General features: G+C 37.8%; 1 protein-coding gene across 1 annotated transcript in view; it reads right to left on the bottom strand.

Moving 5' to 3' along the window:
• The window catches only part of FRYL (FRY-like), a 135136-nt gene extending 120191 nt beyond the window's left edge, over window positions 1-14945 (bottom strand). The window contains exon 1 of the mRNA XM_010006076.1: window positions 14660-14945. Coding sequence (XP_010004378.1) covers window positions 14660-14837 — 178 coding nt within the window. The 5' untranslated portion in view covers window positions 14838-14945. The remainder of the gene's footprint in view (window positions 1-14659) is intronic.
• Between the last annotated feature and the right edge of the window lie 3462 nt (window positions 14946-18407).

Genomic DNA, 18407 nt, shown 5'->3' with positions numbered 1-18407 from the left:
GGCACCGCCCCCGGCACCGCGCGGGCGGGCTGGGGAGGGGGCGCGGGCTCCCCAGGCGCTGCCCGAGGGGCGGCACCAGAGGACACGCAGACCCACCCCTCCCTCTGCAGCCGAACGGCACGACGACTCCGCAATTTAAACCTGAAAGGGCTAAAGGCTGTTGGCGCGTTAATGACTTTTGAAGAAACTTCCCGCCCACCCGTCAGAACCGCGAGGCACCACGCGAGCCGCGCAGCATCGCTCCGCACCGCGCCGGGAGCGCGGCAAGGCTTCTGCACCGGCGGGCCGGCACAATGAAAGGGAAAAACCCAAACGTGAAACACAGGCCCCGTGGAGGGCAGGACGGTATAAAGTCGTATGGACGTGTGCAAGGAAACCGCGGGGAACTACACGCCTACAGCTATTAGCAGTTAGTTTTCTTGCTTGCTTTTTTTTCTTACTGTCTTTTAAGGGACCTAACAACACGATTTTGACATTTCTGATAGTTTACCTCGTACAATATCATCTCAAAGCCCACGACTGAAAGTATCAGAGGTATGAAGTCTCAGGGCTCCTAGGGATGCAATCCAGCACCGCCTTCAGAGAGGGCTCAGGATTCACCACCATTCTTGCGGGACAAAGCAAGACACCCCATCAGTAGCCTCTGCCCATCTCGGCACAGGGTAATAAATAAAGCAGCTGAAGATACAGCTCCTCCACTCTACGCACCCTGTCAGGTACAATCAAAACGTGGTGATCCTCTGTCAGCTTGAGCTGTTACCTTTATACAGGTCAACCACATCCGAAGCAGTCTTGAGATTTTAATAGACAAGGCTAAAAGTAAAAAAATTCAGAAAGATTTCTGTGTATTGACAGGAAGAAACCATACGGAGAAAAGAATGCTTTTACGCAACTGCCACCAAACTATAACTTTATCCCTGGGTCAAATACAGAAAACTGGATACAGAGATTACAGTGACATGTGCTGCTAACAGTAGTTTAATTAAGTCTATTTAAACTGTAACTTGATCCACATCATATAGAAGAATTAAAACATTCATATGGGTTCAAGGTACACCAATTAACAAAATTTGCTGTACAGTAATTTTTTTTAGAACATAGTTTCAGAACTTCCTCCCACTCTATATTAGAAGTAAACCAGCCAATGAGGAGGAAATCATACCTGTGCTTTCAGATTAACTTTAGATAATGTTTAAAAAGATTTAAGAATGGGGTACATCAAATACTTTCAGGGTTTGGTATTTTTGAGGAGGTTTATTGTGTTTATTACTTTTATTATTACTACAGGGAGGTAACAAATCAGTCAATGTCCTATTAAGCCATTCTAAACAACAAGTCTAACACACCCATGGGAGGACACTGGAGACAGGGTGGGAGAAGCATGTCATGGCACTAGGCTGTTCAACCATGAAGATGGCTGCTGTCTGACATCCATTCAGGAGATGAATACTTTTATTGAGAGTGACAAGTGTGATCACTCAGTTTTCATAGATTAAAAGTACTCAAAACTTCCTCAACAACGCTATATTTCTATAATATGATACTAAATTGCCATGTAGATCTGGGTACTCCTGTGTTTTTCTTCCCAGATAGGAGTACAGAACATGAATCCACACTGAGTAACTCTTTGGGACATTACATCAAGCTCTCTTTCGTAAGACTGTTTCAGGTAATACTATGTAGTACATCCAATTACCTCATACACCTTATTCATCACTTCTTTTATGGATGCATTCAAAGTTATACTTCAAGCATTCCTTTTTCCTCTTACTAAATAAGATATAACAGAGGTTGTATTCTGTTATGAGTAGGATATAAAGGTCAAATTTTGGAACCAGCTGATGAATATCACCACTAATTTGAAAGACTGTATTAATTATGGTCTCTGCCTTTAACACTGGGCTACAGAGAGTTCTTCAAAGGAATCCTTGTTAACAGCGTGCATTCCAAAATCATGAGCCAACTCTTCCAGCACCTCAAAAATAATAACTTTTAAAAATACACTTTGGGTTCTTTGTAGTTTCCTTTCCCCTATATTTTATTCCTTAAGTTAGTAGCACCAGAAACTTATTAAAAAACAATCATCCCAGAAATCCCAGGAGATACACTAAAAAACCCCCACAGAAATACTAACCTTAATGTTCTACCTCCTGGAGTCCTGTTAAAAAGACTTCCAACAGCCAGAAGAGATGTCAGTACTTCTGTATATCAGTCTCTCAAAAGTTAATAGGTGTTAGGAAATATTTTTTTTAAATGTACATTTACTTATAATATTGATGTGTTTGGCCAAGCAAGTTACACAGCTTTCACACATTATGTCTGAGATTTTGTTGCATTATTTATTCAGAGTATCCACTCCCGATCACTATTGACAGGACTTTCTCAAGGATACTAGTAATTAATTTTAAATGAAGTTAGCTCACTAGAAAATATTAGCCCATTAAGAACTTCTAGGATGTTAAGAATATTTTGAGAATCGTATGTACCAAGAGTATAAGCTTTCCTTCTAAAGATTTCAGTAGAAGTATTGAGGAATATTTAATATTAAGAACAAAAAAACATTGACAGGAAAAATTCTCTTTTAATACTACAGGAATATACATAATATGTATGTTCTCATACATATATGCACAGAGATTATAAGTCTGATGTAATGGACATCATTAATTTACAGGATTTCAGAATGGCATACACCAAATACATTTACCCTCCCCCACAAAAAAAATCCCACACAAACACCAAATACCAATACAAGTCAAATTAATGAGAGGTAATGCTTCTGCCAAAATTTTAGCTTTATCATATAAGAATCAGTGTCATAAGCATTATCTTATCATACAACAGTGCAGAAGCCTTCTGTAATTTCTTCTTTCTCTACCAATGTATATGCTTTTATAATCAAAGATGCATAGATGACTATGGCAATTTTGGACTTCTGGGATTTTGTTTTGCCTTTGAGTTAATTAAATAATCTACCAGATACTAGAATAAACAGAATATTTCAGGATAAACCACGAAGTTTAAAATGTAACTTCTTTTTAAATCAAAATAAGTATAAAAGCAGGAAAGAAAAAACATGTATTACAAGCCTCTGAACCTTGCCAAGCACAAGCAGGAAAATTCACTGAGTCCAATAAAGAGTCAGAAGGTATCATCATGTATTTCTAAAACTGTGTAAGACAATGCCATTTACAGCATGGATTCTTTTCCAGTTGCTCATTTTCAGAGAGGAAAATAAAACAGACTTCTGGAAAGTACACAGTGTTTAAAATTGAGAGCAACAAATACATCTACTTTGAAAGAGTCTAAAAATACCTATCACTCTGGAGTACTTATATGGGAAGTCTTCCAGAATATCATTATTTCACTACTTAGAGAGAAGATGGAAAGGAAGCACTTGCATTTAACTATAAGCAAATATCTTTGATCTGGAGCTGGTTTATATAAGAAAAACAATTCAAAAATAAACTCTCAAACTGAGGATTTGTGCATACTTATATTAGCAGGCTGAACATTACAGAATTCCAATAAATACGTAGCATATCACAGAATAATAGAATGGTTTGGGTTGGAAGGGACCTTAAAGATCACCTATATCCAACCCCTTGCATGGGCAGGGGCACCTCCCACTAGATCAGGTTTCTCCAAGCCCCACCCAACCTGGTCTTGAACACTTCCAGAGAGGGGGCATCCACAACCTCCCTGGGCAACCTGTTCCAGTGTCTCCCCACCCTCGCACTAAAGAATTTCGTCCTGAAGTCTAAGCTAAATCTCTCCTCTTCCATTTTAAAGCCATTACCCCTTGTTCTATCACTTCATGCCCTTGTAAAAAGTCCCTCCCCAGCTTTCCTGTAGGCCCTTCAGGTACTGGAAGACTGCTGCAAGGTCTCCCCAAGGCTGTCTGTTTTCCAGGCTGAACAGCCCCAGCTCTCTCAGCCTGTCTTGATAGGAGGTGCTCCAGCCCTTTGATCATCTTCATGGCCCTTCTCTGGACTTGCTTCAACAGCTCCATGTGCTTCTTTTGTTGGGGACCCCAAAACTGGGCACAGCACTGCAGGGGAGGGTCTCACCAGAGCAGAGAGGGAGAATTCCCTCCCTCAACCTGATCCAAGTATTTGCATATCTGGGCCAGTTTACAATTTCACTATTTAAGGGAGCAGACTACTGTAAAGTCTTTGCCCTTGATACTTTTTCAAGGGTTAATATGAGGTATGTGTGAATGAGCACACCAGTATCAGTAAGCTCTTTTTAAAAGAGCATGACAGAAAAAGACTGTTGGTGTAGTAAAGTAGAAGTGCTCAATCTGAAGCAAGCAGTTTGCACTCTACTAAAATGATCACTGAAAGTGTCCAGACCACACCAAGCTTTTTGCTCAGATATTAAAAGCTTTTAGTAAAGAAGATGGGTAGAAACATATTGCTTGAGCCCCTTCAGTGACATTAGTCTGCAGATATCAGGCTGCAAACAGACCTATACAGTATGAGATTCAGGAGCAGTAAGCTCAGCTGCTCTGGGAAGGATTGGGCCATCCATTTGTGGTAGTGTTCATCCACAGCATATCTGACCTATACAAGCAAAGTCAGTTCAGCACTTCAAGAACACATACCTTATAGATACAATATTTAGTGTATGTACAGTAAGCCCAGTCACACAACAAGGATGATTTACCCTGTGTGTTATAAGTAGCTTTAGGACCCAGGAAACGTAACAGGCCAAACACTATCATGCCATAGATAGTACAGATACTTCTTTAAGTACAGAAACTTCTTTAAGTTTTCTTTTCTTTTTTTTTTTTTCTTTTTTTTTTTTTTTCAGCATTTGTATTTAATGCAAACATTTCTAAAAAGATCACTATACTTCCTAAGATCAACACATCCACTACAAATGTGTATGCAAAGGCTGCTTGTACAGCTTTTCTTTAATTACGGTAGCATCATAATATTTTATTGGAGCTTCCCAGAAACATCACTGGCAACTATTGTGAACCATGAACTTTAAGTGCAGTGCATAGCAACTGCTGCTTCTGTAGCTCCCAGAGCTCTGGACTGTGGCAAAGACCAACATGTGAAACTAAAAAAAAATATTAATTAATACAGTTCACAGAATGTTGTTTCAGCTTCACCTCTACAGACTGAAAAGGCAGGGAGATTTTTATGACTGAAAATTTTGTGGAATAATTTTATTTAAAAAGCAGTATTATTTTTTTTTTGCTTTTAAGTGACAAAGAAATAACATTTTGTATGTCATTTGTTTCACAGGGAACATTACAGATTTTTAGCCTTATTTCCTTTTTTTATTTGAAGTATTATTCCCTGGTTCTACAATAGTTTTATTTCTCTATGATATTCTTATCATACTACCTCCCTCTCCCAACTCTTCCAATGAAGTTCTTGCTCTTTTCTACCAGGGTGGCCAAGATAACAATATTATTTTTGTCTACTTATCCCTCTACAAAAAGAGTTTGCATTAACCATTTCAGCATAAATACACTATTTAAAAACCACAGCTAAACTCATCATTTTAAGTTATGTAAAAAATACGCAGTCACTGTTGCTTTCTTCAGTTTCTCTGAGGTTTTCAATCCTACTACACTCATCTTCAGAATGACACAGACTGACAGAAAACACATTCAGGCAAAGAACTACAAAAAATACTTCCCATTTAAAGCAAATTACAACTGCAATTTTTCCATCTCGTTCTGGAAGAACATCGAAGACACACAGCTTTCTTGCAGAACAGTTTTTGAATAAGATCAAAGAAGATACTGTTAATATTTAACTTTTCAGTGGGTTAACAGCATCTTGATTGAGCAGTAATCCTATCTTAAAAAAAACCAAAACAAACAAAAAAAAAAAAACCAACAGAAAACCTAACTACAACCCATGACCCCTCTACCAACTTTAAAGAAAGGAAAATTAAATCCTGAAAAATGAAGTAGCTGGAAAAAGAAGGTAGGTTAAAAGTGACCTTACCAACTTTATAAGGATTTACACTAAACAGACTTCAACCTGGCCTTTCCTGAAAATCCAGCTTTCCAGATCAGCAAACACCATAAGATTACAAGGAAATGGATCAGTTATAAAAAAGGTGAAACATTTTAAACAAACCAGCAGGAAGTTCTGAGATGATATTTAACCAACCTCTCTCCAAAAGGAAGTGAGACAGGTAAAGCGATACATAAACCTCTCACAAGCCTGACAAATCTGAGTTTCTCAATTTTCACAGGCACTCCTGTAGTTAAAATTCTAGAGAACCTGGTGATTTACCTCCTCTCAGATGCTGAATTTTGACCTTCCATGACTGCAAATAAACTTTAAATGTATAAAGTCTAATTAATACAGTTCTGTCTGTGTCAGACAACATGAAAAAACTGCCCTAAGATCTGATCTGCCTGATTCTGTACCATGTCAGCCTCCTTACTGTGGGTTCAGCACTAATGTACCAACATACTTGTTACAGGGCCAGTTTGCACCAACCTTTTAAAGGGAACCTGGAAACAGTTACAGAGCTCCATGGAAAATCCCAGCTTAGTTGCTGGGCGTTTAAATGGATAGAGTAGGGAAAGGCTTAACTCTGTTACCCTACAAGGCCTTAAGACAACTGCTACAAATCAGTTGTTTCTATTTTTGTTGCTCCTCCCAAGCTGCTGGATGTCTGTGCCACTTTTACTGGAAATATCGTATTTGCATTATGTGAGGATCAGCTACTCTATCCCTATAGACAGCACTGGGGAAAAAAAGACCAAGAGTTCAGGACTCACCCTGTAAAACGGGGGGGTGGGGGGGAAGTTCAAGTGAATCAACTATAGAGGTAAACTCAGCACAGAAGTCCTGTCTGCTAAGCCTCAAGTACAAAGTACTTGTACTTGCAAAAGTACTTGAGTAGAAAATGTTCTCTGCTGCAAGCTCCCACAGCAGCTGAAGGTACTTGCAAACTTGCCTTGCCCTGCACCAGGAGAAAAATTTCTGCATTTCTCCCTTTGCCATCATGGAAATTGAGCATTTGCTCCTGAGCCACTGCCATTGGCAGCCCAGAGTCTGCTTCTATTTATACGTTAAAGTACTATACAGCCCCATATCACACAGATGTATGTCTGGTTCAGCCACCCCTGCTACAGAGTGCTAATGGTAGGCAAGGGGATGGCGGACTGCACAGGTACAACTGGGAGATACTTAAGGTGTCTCTGTTAAACCTCCTCACAAGCACAAGCCTACCAACTTACTCCACCGTCGCTTACACCCCTGTGTAGGCATGTAGCCATCACAGTGTTTTACAAGCACTCCACACACAGTATAACGACTTTGAAAGCTGTAGTTACAAGCAGGAGAAGGAAAGCAAGCAGGGGTAAGGCATGCAGAGCCATATTCTCTCGAGATTTCAGCTGCTGAAATCTTCATTCCCAAGGCTTCAGCTACACAGGGCAGGAGCACAAAGAGCTTCAGAGCCCAATATAACAAATAAATAAGATAATTCCATTAAAATGGCATTCTTCATAGTTAAAGTTGGCATATTTCTTCACTCCAAAGCTAGCAAATGTTTAATTATGGTGCATTTTTAATGCCTTAGTTACCAGGATTTCAACAATTACCTGCTATTAATGCTGAATGTTACAGCTTTCCCATCTCTGAACAACAGATTTTCTCACAGGAAGATGAAGCAGGAGTACAAAATAGAAATGTTATAAGATTAAAAAAGGTAATTAATACATATACACTGATTTGCAAGTCAGAGTTAACAGAACTCATGAGCATCCTTTCTGAACCACTATCCTCAGCAAGCCTGCTGTTACACTGAAGGCGAGAAAATAAATACAAAGATCAGGAAAGAAGAAAACAAGGAGTAAAAAAACAAAAGACACCTAAATGCAGCACTTTGATACCAAACACCTACACTAAAACATTACAACAAGGCCATATTTGTCTGGAAGTACTGCAAATAGTCTACAGCACAAAGCGTCCTGAAGTGCCTCGAGTGTAGCAGACTACAAAACAGCCAGGGCCAGCTCTGAGAGGGATCACCCAGCAACTACAAAGCTCATCAGTTCACCTGCAAGCCACACGCAGATCTCCATCCACACACCTGCATCTACCAGAGCAGATCAAATGAAAAGGGATAGTTTCACTCCACTGCAATCCCTACTAGTTAAAGAAAAACCAAGAACTGAAATCAGGTGGTACAGACATGTTCAGGTAAAATGAAGAACGTACTTAGGCTTTTTCTATTCATGGAACTGGCTGCTCTCAATTTCTTCAGCCATGCTATTTCTTGATAGAAGACTAGTATATTATTATTTTCTCCCAGTAACTGGCACAAACACCTTAACTTTCCAAACAAATGCATATAGTAGAATTTAATCCACTTCTGGGCAAATTAAACTATTCAGTTCTATACTGCTCCTTCCATGAAATAAGACTTTATGGAAGGCACAGCCAAAGAATAAATACAAGTACTTTAAAACTAACTCTAGCCAACAGAAAAAAAATATACTTGAGAAATACAGTATTTTTATACAAGTTGTGAACTGCTTTTATGTGCTTTACCTTCTGTTTTTCCTGCTTTCAAGTTTAAAATATACTTTGAAATTAAAAACATTCTTCCTTCAGCCAGTCATCTTCTCAAAGTAGTAACTGAGACAAGGCTCACCCCAGTGCATGTTAAAAGATGCGAAAAGATCACAGAGTGTTTTGGGTCAGTGTCTAGTATGACCATGCAATGCTAATGTATCTAAAGCTTGTATTGCCATATGGGTCTTATTAACGAGCAATGAAAGTCTCCCAAGCAATAAGGGTCCAACACAGATGCTTGTCACTATAGATCTCACTCATACTAATGAGCTGAAGAATTACTATTACTAATGTAGTATCTGTATATAAGTGGTATCATATGGCTGATAAAGTGAAGGTACACCAAGTCCTAAAACTGCAGAGCATCCCATGAAAAAATGATGCTGACAGGACCTTAATCTCTTTAGAAGATACCATTGCTAACAATGAGACTCTGAAAGTTTCACTTAGCTCTTCAAATCACTAGTGCATTTCGATTTCTCATAACAAAACCTTTCCTTTATAAATAAATACAAACACCAAAAACGTTTAGGCACAAGCCAACAACCCTCTTGTCTGGGAGGGTCTCTGCTTGCGGGGACCTTTTAGAACATGTCTGGAGAGCAAGAGGATGCCCACCAAGTAAAACAGCCAGGCCACAAACGCTGCTTTCCAAATCACAGGTATTACTAATTGAGAAAACATTGCCAACTGAAGAAGGCAGTCATGGCATTTCCCTCTTTGAAGGGCAACTAAAGGCTATTCAGTGCTAAGTTAGAGACACAAAGAATGCTATTTACTGAAAATGAAAAGGCTTTCAAAAGTAGCCCTTGATTAGGATGAGATAGTTGAAGTTATTTTCCATCAATTTGGATCCATGTAAATCTTTTTAGAAGGTACACATATAAAGTTAGCACTCACAGGGGAAAATAATTCTGTTATTGAAGAGTTGAAAACAAAAAACTAGAAACATGGCAGTCTATAAATCAAGAAAGAAAACGGATAACACCTGTATTGCCAACAGCCATCAAAAATGATGAATTACTGAAAAATAGGTCTGCCTCTTTCATTTACAATTACTTTTCTTTCAAAAAAACATCCTTGCAGGAAATCAAGATTTGTTAGATCATGCATAAAATAAAACTTCCGCATTTGAAACATGCACTTTTTTTCCTTTTCACTGGAAAATAAGTGTTTAAAAAACATTAATATTGTAATACTGTAGCTCTGAGTTGCTCATGTCACTGGCACAGCATGTTCACATGCAACTGCTGATTTAACCCTGCTGGTAAATGCTATATTAACCTTAGAAATACTTCCTTGAGTATTAGGGGGGTGTAATTTTGGATTTTTTCTATGTGTTTTAAAGGATAACAGTTTTTTTACGTAAAGGAAAATGGCTTTTTAAAAAGGAGATTGCTGTTAGTTGTCTCTCAGTGTTCCAGTTTGCTGCTTATCCATTGGTATTGGGAAGGGAGATTTCCTCTTAGTTCAGCAAACTGGATGGCCTCATCAAGGACAGAAATGCACCAGGACCACCATAAATGAATGTACAGGACATCTCTACAGGTGGGAGACTACAATCTCCTTTTTGCAGCATTCAGCCATTACATTGGTTCAACTGTCATATGAAATTTATACTAAACATACTTAAGTGTTAGAAAAACTTATGTACTTAGAAGTCCAGAGGCAGCATAAAAAACTCTGCAAATGCAATACAGAGTTAATCTATTAAATGAACAATAGCATTTTAAAAATCACAAGCTGTTCACCATATGTCAGAGGAAAACAAATATATTACCTCCTCATGAAATCCATATGAGCAGCTGTTAAATATGAAGAAAAGGTCCTTCTGTGTATACTTTTGAGTTCTACTACACCCTCCTTCAAAAAAGCACTAAGTTACAATTACTTTGTCACTTCCTGGTTTGAGGTAAAGGTAAGGTTTGGGAGGAAAAAGAAAAAACAAACAAGCAAACCAAAAAATCCAACCCACAAACACTGTAGGAAAAAACAGTATTAATTGTAAATTCCTGTATGCTTATAAGTGAAATCCTGAGACAACTACAGTAAAAGCGTATTAGGCATACAGCCAAGTACATAACGCAAATCAGATATCTGAAAAACAGGGCCAAAAATAATATTTGAGGTATCTGCTAAAACTAAGTTATAGCACCTTTTTAATTTTTTTTAACAATTAAATATAAATATAGTCAATTTTCCATATTAATGGTAAAATCAACAAGCCAGAGGCATACTCCCTACTTGAAAGAAAGCTTACTGAAGAAAAAAAAAAAAAGAATCAGTGAAAGGAAAAGTGGCTTCATCCTTGCTCACATCAGGACAGCATGCAAGCTTACTTTTACATTATTTCAGTTCCATTATTGACTCCATCACAAGAAAATGCCTTACTTAAAAAACATTTATCCAATGGTCATTTTATCTGCTTATAACCAGTAATAATAAAACATATCACTGCACTTAAAATAAAAATCTGGATAGATGCTTATGTTTCCATTTATCTAAAATATTAAAGAGTTCATTTTCCACAAATCAATATATTTAAAACAGAGGGTATTCAGAAGTGCACTGCTACTTTTTGTTATGGTAAGACATCTAAAACTGCTCCTTCCACTGACCAAAAAGTCCCTATAGCTAGTTCACCCTGCCTGTTCATCTCAGTAATAATGCCTCAAAAATCTAAGAACACTTTCTGCTGGCTTTATTAAATTAATCAGCTCAGGGAAAAGCCACACCAGCACCCAACAGGAGAGAGAGAAGGGCTGCACAGCTGGGAGTGAGATTGCCCTTTTCACTGGCAGCAAGCTGTTAGATCAGCCTGATCTGCTTGTAAAACCTCACTCAAAAATCTAAACAAAATCCCCTTCCCCTACCTTCTGTTGCAAAGAGCTCCAAGAGCAGGTTTCAGAGGCCCTTAGGAAAGGTTCCTTAATACTTCTTATGGAAAATATACACAGAACAATTTCCTGGGGCATTAGTCAAGCAAAACAATGCTATCTGCTGTGATAAGAATACAGGAGAGAGGGTTAGAGATTTTTACATAAACAGCATTCTGGATCCTAAACACTATTAGGGAGCAGTCTCTGAACGTAAGCAAGAAGGCAACTGAGCTTGGGGTGGGGAGAAGCCATGGTACTTTGTTAACCACTAACCCCTCTAGTCTTCTCTATCTGAAACTCAGAACACAGGTAAAGAAACTGCCTTCTATTCCAAATACATGCTGAGTCTCCTGATCATCTTCTCCTGTACAAGGCTGATCAGAGATCACATATTTCATAGCATATATTTTTAAGGCCTTGTTTTCAGCTGTAAACAAAGCATTTACTAATTGAGTTAACATTTTGAAAGGCAATACTGAAAAGCTTTAATCCTAAAAAAAAACAACTGCATAACTTGAAATCCACACAGAACGTTTATGTAAAACATATGCAAACCCAATTAAGTGGTATTATCAAAATAATACTTTATGCTTTGAATGGCAGGAATAGGTTTTTTGTTTGGTTGGTTTGTATAAAACCTTCTAAAATACTTTTATACTTTAAAACAGTTATAAGACTCCATATTTCACCTAAATTGTCATTAATATGAAAAGGTTATCTGAACAGCAACAATAAGAAAAAAACAAAACACTCACTTCCAAATTCAAACACATCTACAGAACAAGCCACCTTAGCTTTAACAACTTTCAGAGTTCCTAAACAGCTTAATTATATTAAATTCTGTGGTGCATTAACACCACATCTACTGACATTAAGCAAATAAATGTTTACAATTTGTTTTATTACCTGTTCTGTCAACACCTGCCTTCTGCAGCATACCCAACCGGTAAGCACAGCAGTTTGCTTGCTCTGTTCCAGCAGAGCAGCTCATTCCATTACCAAGGTACAAAAATAGAAATAAGGAGATAATTTAAAGAGGATTCAGCTACTATCTGCTATTGTAAAAGCATGATCCCAGAACAGACTCTAAGTCTACATTTCACACATGATGACATCACATTATTAAGTGGTATCAGTCAGGCACTACTGATTTCCACAAAATCACTCCTAATAATCACCATTTGGCAAAGATTTAATGAGCAAGAAAGGAGAATTAATCTTCAACAGTAGGACTGGTGTATTCTATGTTTATTAACCTCCTTTGCTTGAGCTATCAACAAAACATTGAACAAAGTTAAATTAAAGCATCCATTTTGACAACAAACTTCAGCCTATAATATTCTCTTTTAACCTTGCGCAAAATAAATTCTATTTGTTCTGAAATTATAACGTTTGAAATTAAGTATTGTTTAAAAGTGAGAACCATAAAGAAGCCATAAAAGCAGAAATTATGAGATATGCCTATGGAGACATTTAAGCTGTTCACATCACAGTGATACCCAACCACAAGCTTCACGGCTCTACGAATTCAAAGTTAAACCTGCCTAAAAAAGCGTCACCCTTTCAGACACCAGGAGTTTCTGATTTGAGTTTTCAAGCATATAGGCGATGTCCTAACAGATGTTATTCTTTCTGTAAGAGGTCTTAAATAGTCCATATCAGCACATCAACTTGTTCTAATTTGTTATACACAGGAACAACTTTTAACAGGACAGAACCATTCCTCCTTTCCCCAGCTGCAAATGTTACTCAACATGACACATTAAAAAAAAAAATTGTTTATATTACAATCAGGAAGGCTACGGAAAGTCTTTCCAAGGAAACCTCTTTCTCCCACCACCACCATCACCACCTTAATTCCATAGTTAAGGCTGCAAGTTCACCAGCCAGTAAGACTGATGTCACCACCTCACATTCTTGCACTTAGATACATAAGGAAAAAAACATCAAGGCCATGCTAACTTCTGAAAATAGTCACCACATAGCAAAGGGTAAAAACTGTGTACTGATAGACATCAGGATCCAAGACCATAAAGGCTCAAGACCTTACTATTTTAGCTGAAGGCAAAATGAAAAAAGAAAAACTGGATTTTCCATTGTGACCCAGCTGAACTGTCCGAAAATGGAACATTAACTCATTCTACTTCTTTTTATTAGCACAACACACTGTAATACACACTAACAGGTAGTAAAAAAAAAAATAAATAAAATCTTTAGAGAAGCAAGCTTACCCATGTTCTAAAGTTAAAGAATCTCTATACAATGTCCATATTTTTACTTTACTTTTAGAGGCTCAGAGAGTTGGGGCTGTTTAGCTCGGAGAAGAGAAGGCTCAGGGGAGACCCTACACCAGCCTTCCAGTACCTGAAGGGGCTACAGGAAAGCTGGGGAGGGGCTTTTCACCAGAGAGGGCAGTGACAGGAGAAGGGGTAATGCTTTTAAACTGAAAAAGGGAGATCTAGATTCAATATTAGGAAGAAATTCTTTGCTATCAGGGATGTGAGGAACTCGAATAGGTTGCCCAGGGAGGTTGCTGACACCCCATCCCTGGAGGTTTTTAAGGCCAGGCTGGATGAGGTTTTGTGCAACCTTGTCTAGTGGTAAGGGCCCCTGCTCACCACAGGGGGCTTGGAACTAGATGATCCTTAAGGTCCCTTCCAATTATTCTATGATACTATGTTTTAAAAATCTGCAAACTCCAAACCACTATAAAACATAAGCATAAACATTTTTTAAATTAAAAAAAACCTTGCTAGTTCAATTGCCAATCCTGAGTCAAATTGCGACAACTCTTAAAAGGAAAACCTTCAAAAACCTGGGGGATTTGAAAAAGAGGGAGAAAAGATGACACAAAATTTGAACCCCGCACTACAATGAGAGCTCCTGTGCAGCACATATCTGTCCAGACAACTCTTGGTGCCTAATCATAGCTACGTTGTAATTTAAAAACTTAATAAGAATACTTATCCCCAAAAGGGAAAAAAGTCACTCAGGCATGCAAAGACAAGGAGCACATTAGATGGCATGTGAAAGTGCTTTCAATAGGTGACTAACACTTCACAGGTTATCAATAATAAATTAGTTCTCAAACTAAAGACACCATTATCATAGTAACAGGCCTTACATAATCAAATTCATCAATTTAGCAAAAGAATCACGATCAGAAGAAAAAGCTTAGCAATCAGTTTTTACCGTGTTGGTGACATGGATACATACTGTAACCAGGACGTAAAACACATGTCTCCTCATCTTCATCTATTGTCTGTCCTAATGAAAACAGTCTGACACGTCTCATCTTCAGAAGCCTTGGAGAGCTTTCACGGGCAGTACTCCCAGCATCCAGAACTACATCTCCAGAAGTGACAGTGGGAACAATTTTTTTCAGGAATTCCATTTTTACATGCCCTCTGTATCCTCCACATTTACTAAATTCAGAAGTTTAGCTCCACATTATAGAGTGTGGCTCTCACACCAACTTCCTTGAGCAGAAAGGTAGACTTCTCCCAGTGATGTCACGTTGAACCTGGGTGGTGCCAACACCCGCACGTCAGCTGCCAGCTGCTCCAAGGCAGATTTTAAAGACGTCTAACTGTACAGACTGATAAGAAAACCAAACAACAACAAGCCTATATATTAACCAACACACGCTAAACTCTGTGCTTGTAGAAGACATCATATTTAGCACTACAAAGAGTTCAAGCACTAATAAAATAAACGGCGTATTTTCAAATTTCTATCTGGCAGAGTTCAATAGCTCTTAATTTTCTCAGAAGTGCACAGAAAGTGTTCATCTGCATTTGAAAGATAACACTTATCATTCAGAAAGTCTATGCACCAGCTTTATAAACAAAAGGTCTAACAGCATCCCAATTTAAACAATTTGCATTTTCACGTGGTTTTAACTATTAGTTAAGGAGATACTAATATTTATAAAATCTTGAGTTGTTTTGCAGAGACTCTGATGCTATATTTACCACTTAAACCACCTTCCAGAAAACATCAAGTACAGAAATAACCTGTCTCATTTTGTCCAAATGTCCACTTTATCCCTAATGCTACTTCTCCACATGTAGCTGGTTTAGCTGATGTTTTTGGTTTTATTTGGGGGAAGTGTAAATGTTGTTCTATATTTAGCTTAAAGTAGCCATTACTAAACATGCCTTTGCATTCGGAGCAGAAAGCTATGGGGAGAGACATTAACATAGGAAAGTGTTCCCTCATGCTTTCTACTTTGGGAACATGTATCACTAAGGTTGAAAATGTTACTTTATTTACTAAACATGGAGAAGAGATGCACAGATACGCTACTAGGTAATACTCCCACTTCATCTGCCACCAAAAACTGTGGATGTCACTCAGAGAAAATCCTGCTATACTCACTCTGAATGCCTGAGCAGCAGCATGTACACTTCCAGTATTTTAACAGAAGGTCAGTGTCAAAGACATTTCTTTCTAAATACATTCAACCCAGTTATCCAACCTAAGTGCAAAGTATACCACACTACTATATATTCCTTAAAAGAAGGTACTTAATCTGAAATTCCCTACTGTGTTTTGCTGTGTCTAGCTCTTCTTAAAGGAAAGGGAAAAAAAAAAAAAAAAGAAAAACACCACAAAAAAACTATGAAAGATAGAATACTCTGTTCTGGGTTTCAGAGTACCAGTAGTTCAGTGCTAACAGGGGAGTGCTCACCTGGATTAGTCCTTTACTGATTAGTCATCAGTCCTTTACTGACCAACTCTACCACTGCACTTCTAAGTACTGAATCTAGCTAAGAATGCAAGACTTTGAAAAACTTGGTACAAGTTCATTAAAGTTGTCACCTAAGATATTTTTCAAGTTTATACAGACTGAAAGCATGTGGTATCTGTTGTATTTAAATCTGCATTAAAATCCCTGTATCTTCAAGGTAGCCTATATCTCCCTTGAAAATGAATACAGAATTCTGATCTTATCATAAAAGACACAGTGTTAGAATATTATTTCCTGTAGTGAAAGATTTGGGAGATCAAGCAAAAAAATTGTCCCTGTAATGATTTTGCTCACATTATTTTTTCCAGTGATACAAAAAAGTTATACAGAATATATTTTCAGAAATTGTGTTTTCAGAACAAATAAGAAAATACCACTAAGAAAATTTGTAATTATGTGAGATCATCAGTCATCACAAACTCAAGCAATCATTTATTCATGATAGCATTACTTTCTATAGAATATTTCTTCATTTGCCCTTGAAATCTTGCCACAAAACTACTTTGCAATTTCTAGCATTTGGAAACAAAAGAGAAAATCAGACACTTCTCTGAAACTGAGAATGCTTCCTACCATCTACCTGCCAAGCTGCAGTTTGCAAAGCAGGAGGTAACAATATATTTTGAGGTATACCTAAACACCCTCTGAAAGGTTCAAATTAGATATCACTGTGCTCTTAACCATGTTATGATGATTTTACTATGCATGTGGACACAGGGTGGAGACAACAGATGAAGCGCAACTACCAAGTGCAGTTAAATGCAAGAGGTGTGACTTCCTACACAACAAGCAGCATACATAAATCAGCCACAAACAAACAAACAAAAAATTAAGGGTTGAAACTATACTTTTTGTAAACAAGAATAAACAACGTTTCAAGATTAAACTTTATAAATGACTGAAGCTTATATAACAGATGTATACAAAAGCTTTTAATTGATTTTCCTTCAGGATGGCTTTTGCTCAATTCTTAAGAGAAGGACACCAAGAAGTTTTCTATAGAAGATAGGGTGTTATGTGTATATAAATGTGTTTATATTTTTAATATTTTATTGATATAAAAAAAATATATATTTATGTCTGTGGATAGATGGTGGTTTAACTCCAGGATGCTATGAAAGCAGCATTTCCTAAATAACAAAGCTAAGATAGAAAGCTTATGTTTCTGCCTGTGTCATTTCAATACACTTCTCTCTCACACTTGCTCTTACCAACTCCTTAAAGACTACCATGTACAACTGTGGATTTTATACAACCTGAGCAAGCTTTACAGATAATCTGCCTGGAAAAAAAATAGAAGAAGCCTTACAATTGTTATAATCAAACTCATATTTAAAAAAAAAAAAAAAGAAAACAAACCTATTTGAAAAATTTTAACACTTTTTTATTCTGAAACCTCTACATTAAAACAAGAATGAGATACTTGAGCTTACATAGTATTATTGTTTCTTTTACAGCAAGTTCTTTGTTGTCTTTTCATGTGTATTCCATTTCTGTTAGACTTAAAGGATGACTCTGTTTTTGCACTGAAGTGCTTGCTGAGGTCATTCAGGCTTCTTTCCCTGTCACGGTTCCACAGCTAGTGATTTATATAAACAGCAAGAAGACAATGTCTGAGCTCCACATCCCTTGCTAACAGGAACCCACATCAGCAGGCCTTCACATCAGAAGGGAACATGAAAATGCAGAAACACCACGCAGAGACCCACTGAGTGATTAGAGGGTGACAGCACTTCCCAGAGCACTGCCTGTTTGGATTAGATCTCTCAGGACACAAGCAGTAAATCTGTTTGGCAGGGGCACACAGGAAGAGCAGCTACATGGGAATACTGTGGAAGCAGGTGAACCTGCTGATGCAGGAACATCCTAACAATGAGAAATGTTGAAAAAATAGAACAACATCAACTAAAGAAAGATCCATGTGAGAGATAACTACTTGCAAGTCCCTTGAGTTCACAGGTCAAGGAGAATTTTTAGAATTGGCAACAAAAGTAAAAGACAACTTTGAAACCAACAACACACTGGGAAGTGTAATTTTAAAAGACAGCCTAGATGCCCTACAGCCTCTCATCAACACGCATCATTTGATTAATCTCTTCACAAACAAGCACGTCTTACAAACCTTCTGGTTTGTAACACAGAATGTTTTTAAAACCAACCCACCCCGGTCACCCTGGTGCCGCAGAGAGGACACAAGACTTCCTTTACCCC

Source organism: Chaetura pelagica, unplaced genomic scaffold (assembly GCF_000747805.2).
Source record: "Chaetura pelagica isolate M959 unplaced genomic scaffold, ChaPel_1.0 scaffold189, whole genome shotgun sequence".
Classification (NCBI taxonomy): domain Eukaryota; kingdom Metazoa; phylum Chordata; class Aves; order Apodiformes; family Apodidae; genus Chaetura; species Chaetura pelagica.
Note: the sequence above shows the minus strand (reverse complement) of the source record. Positions and strands in the feature narration are given on the sequence as shown.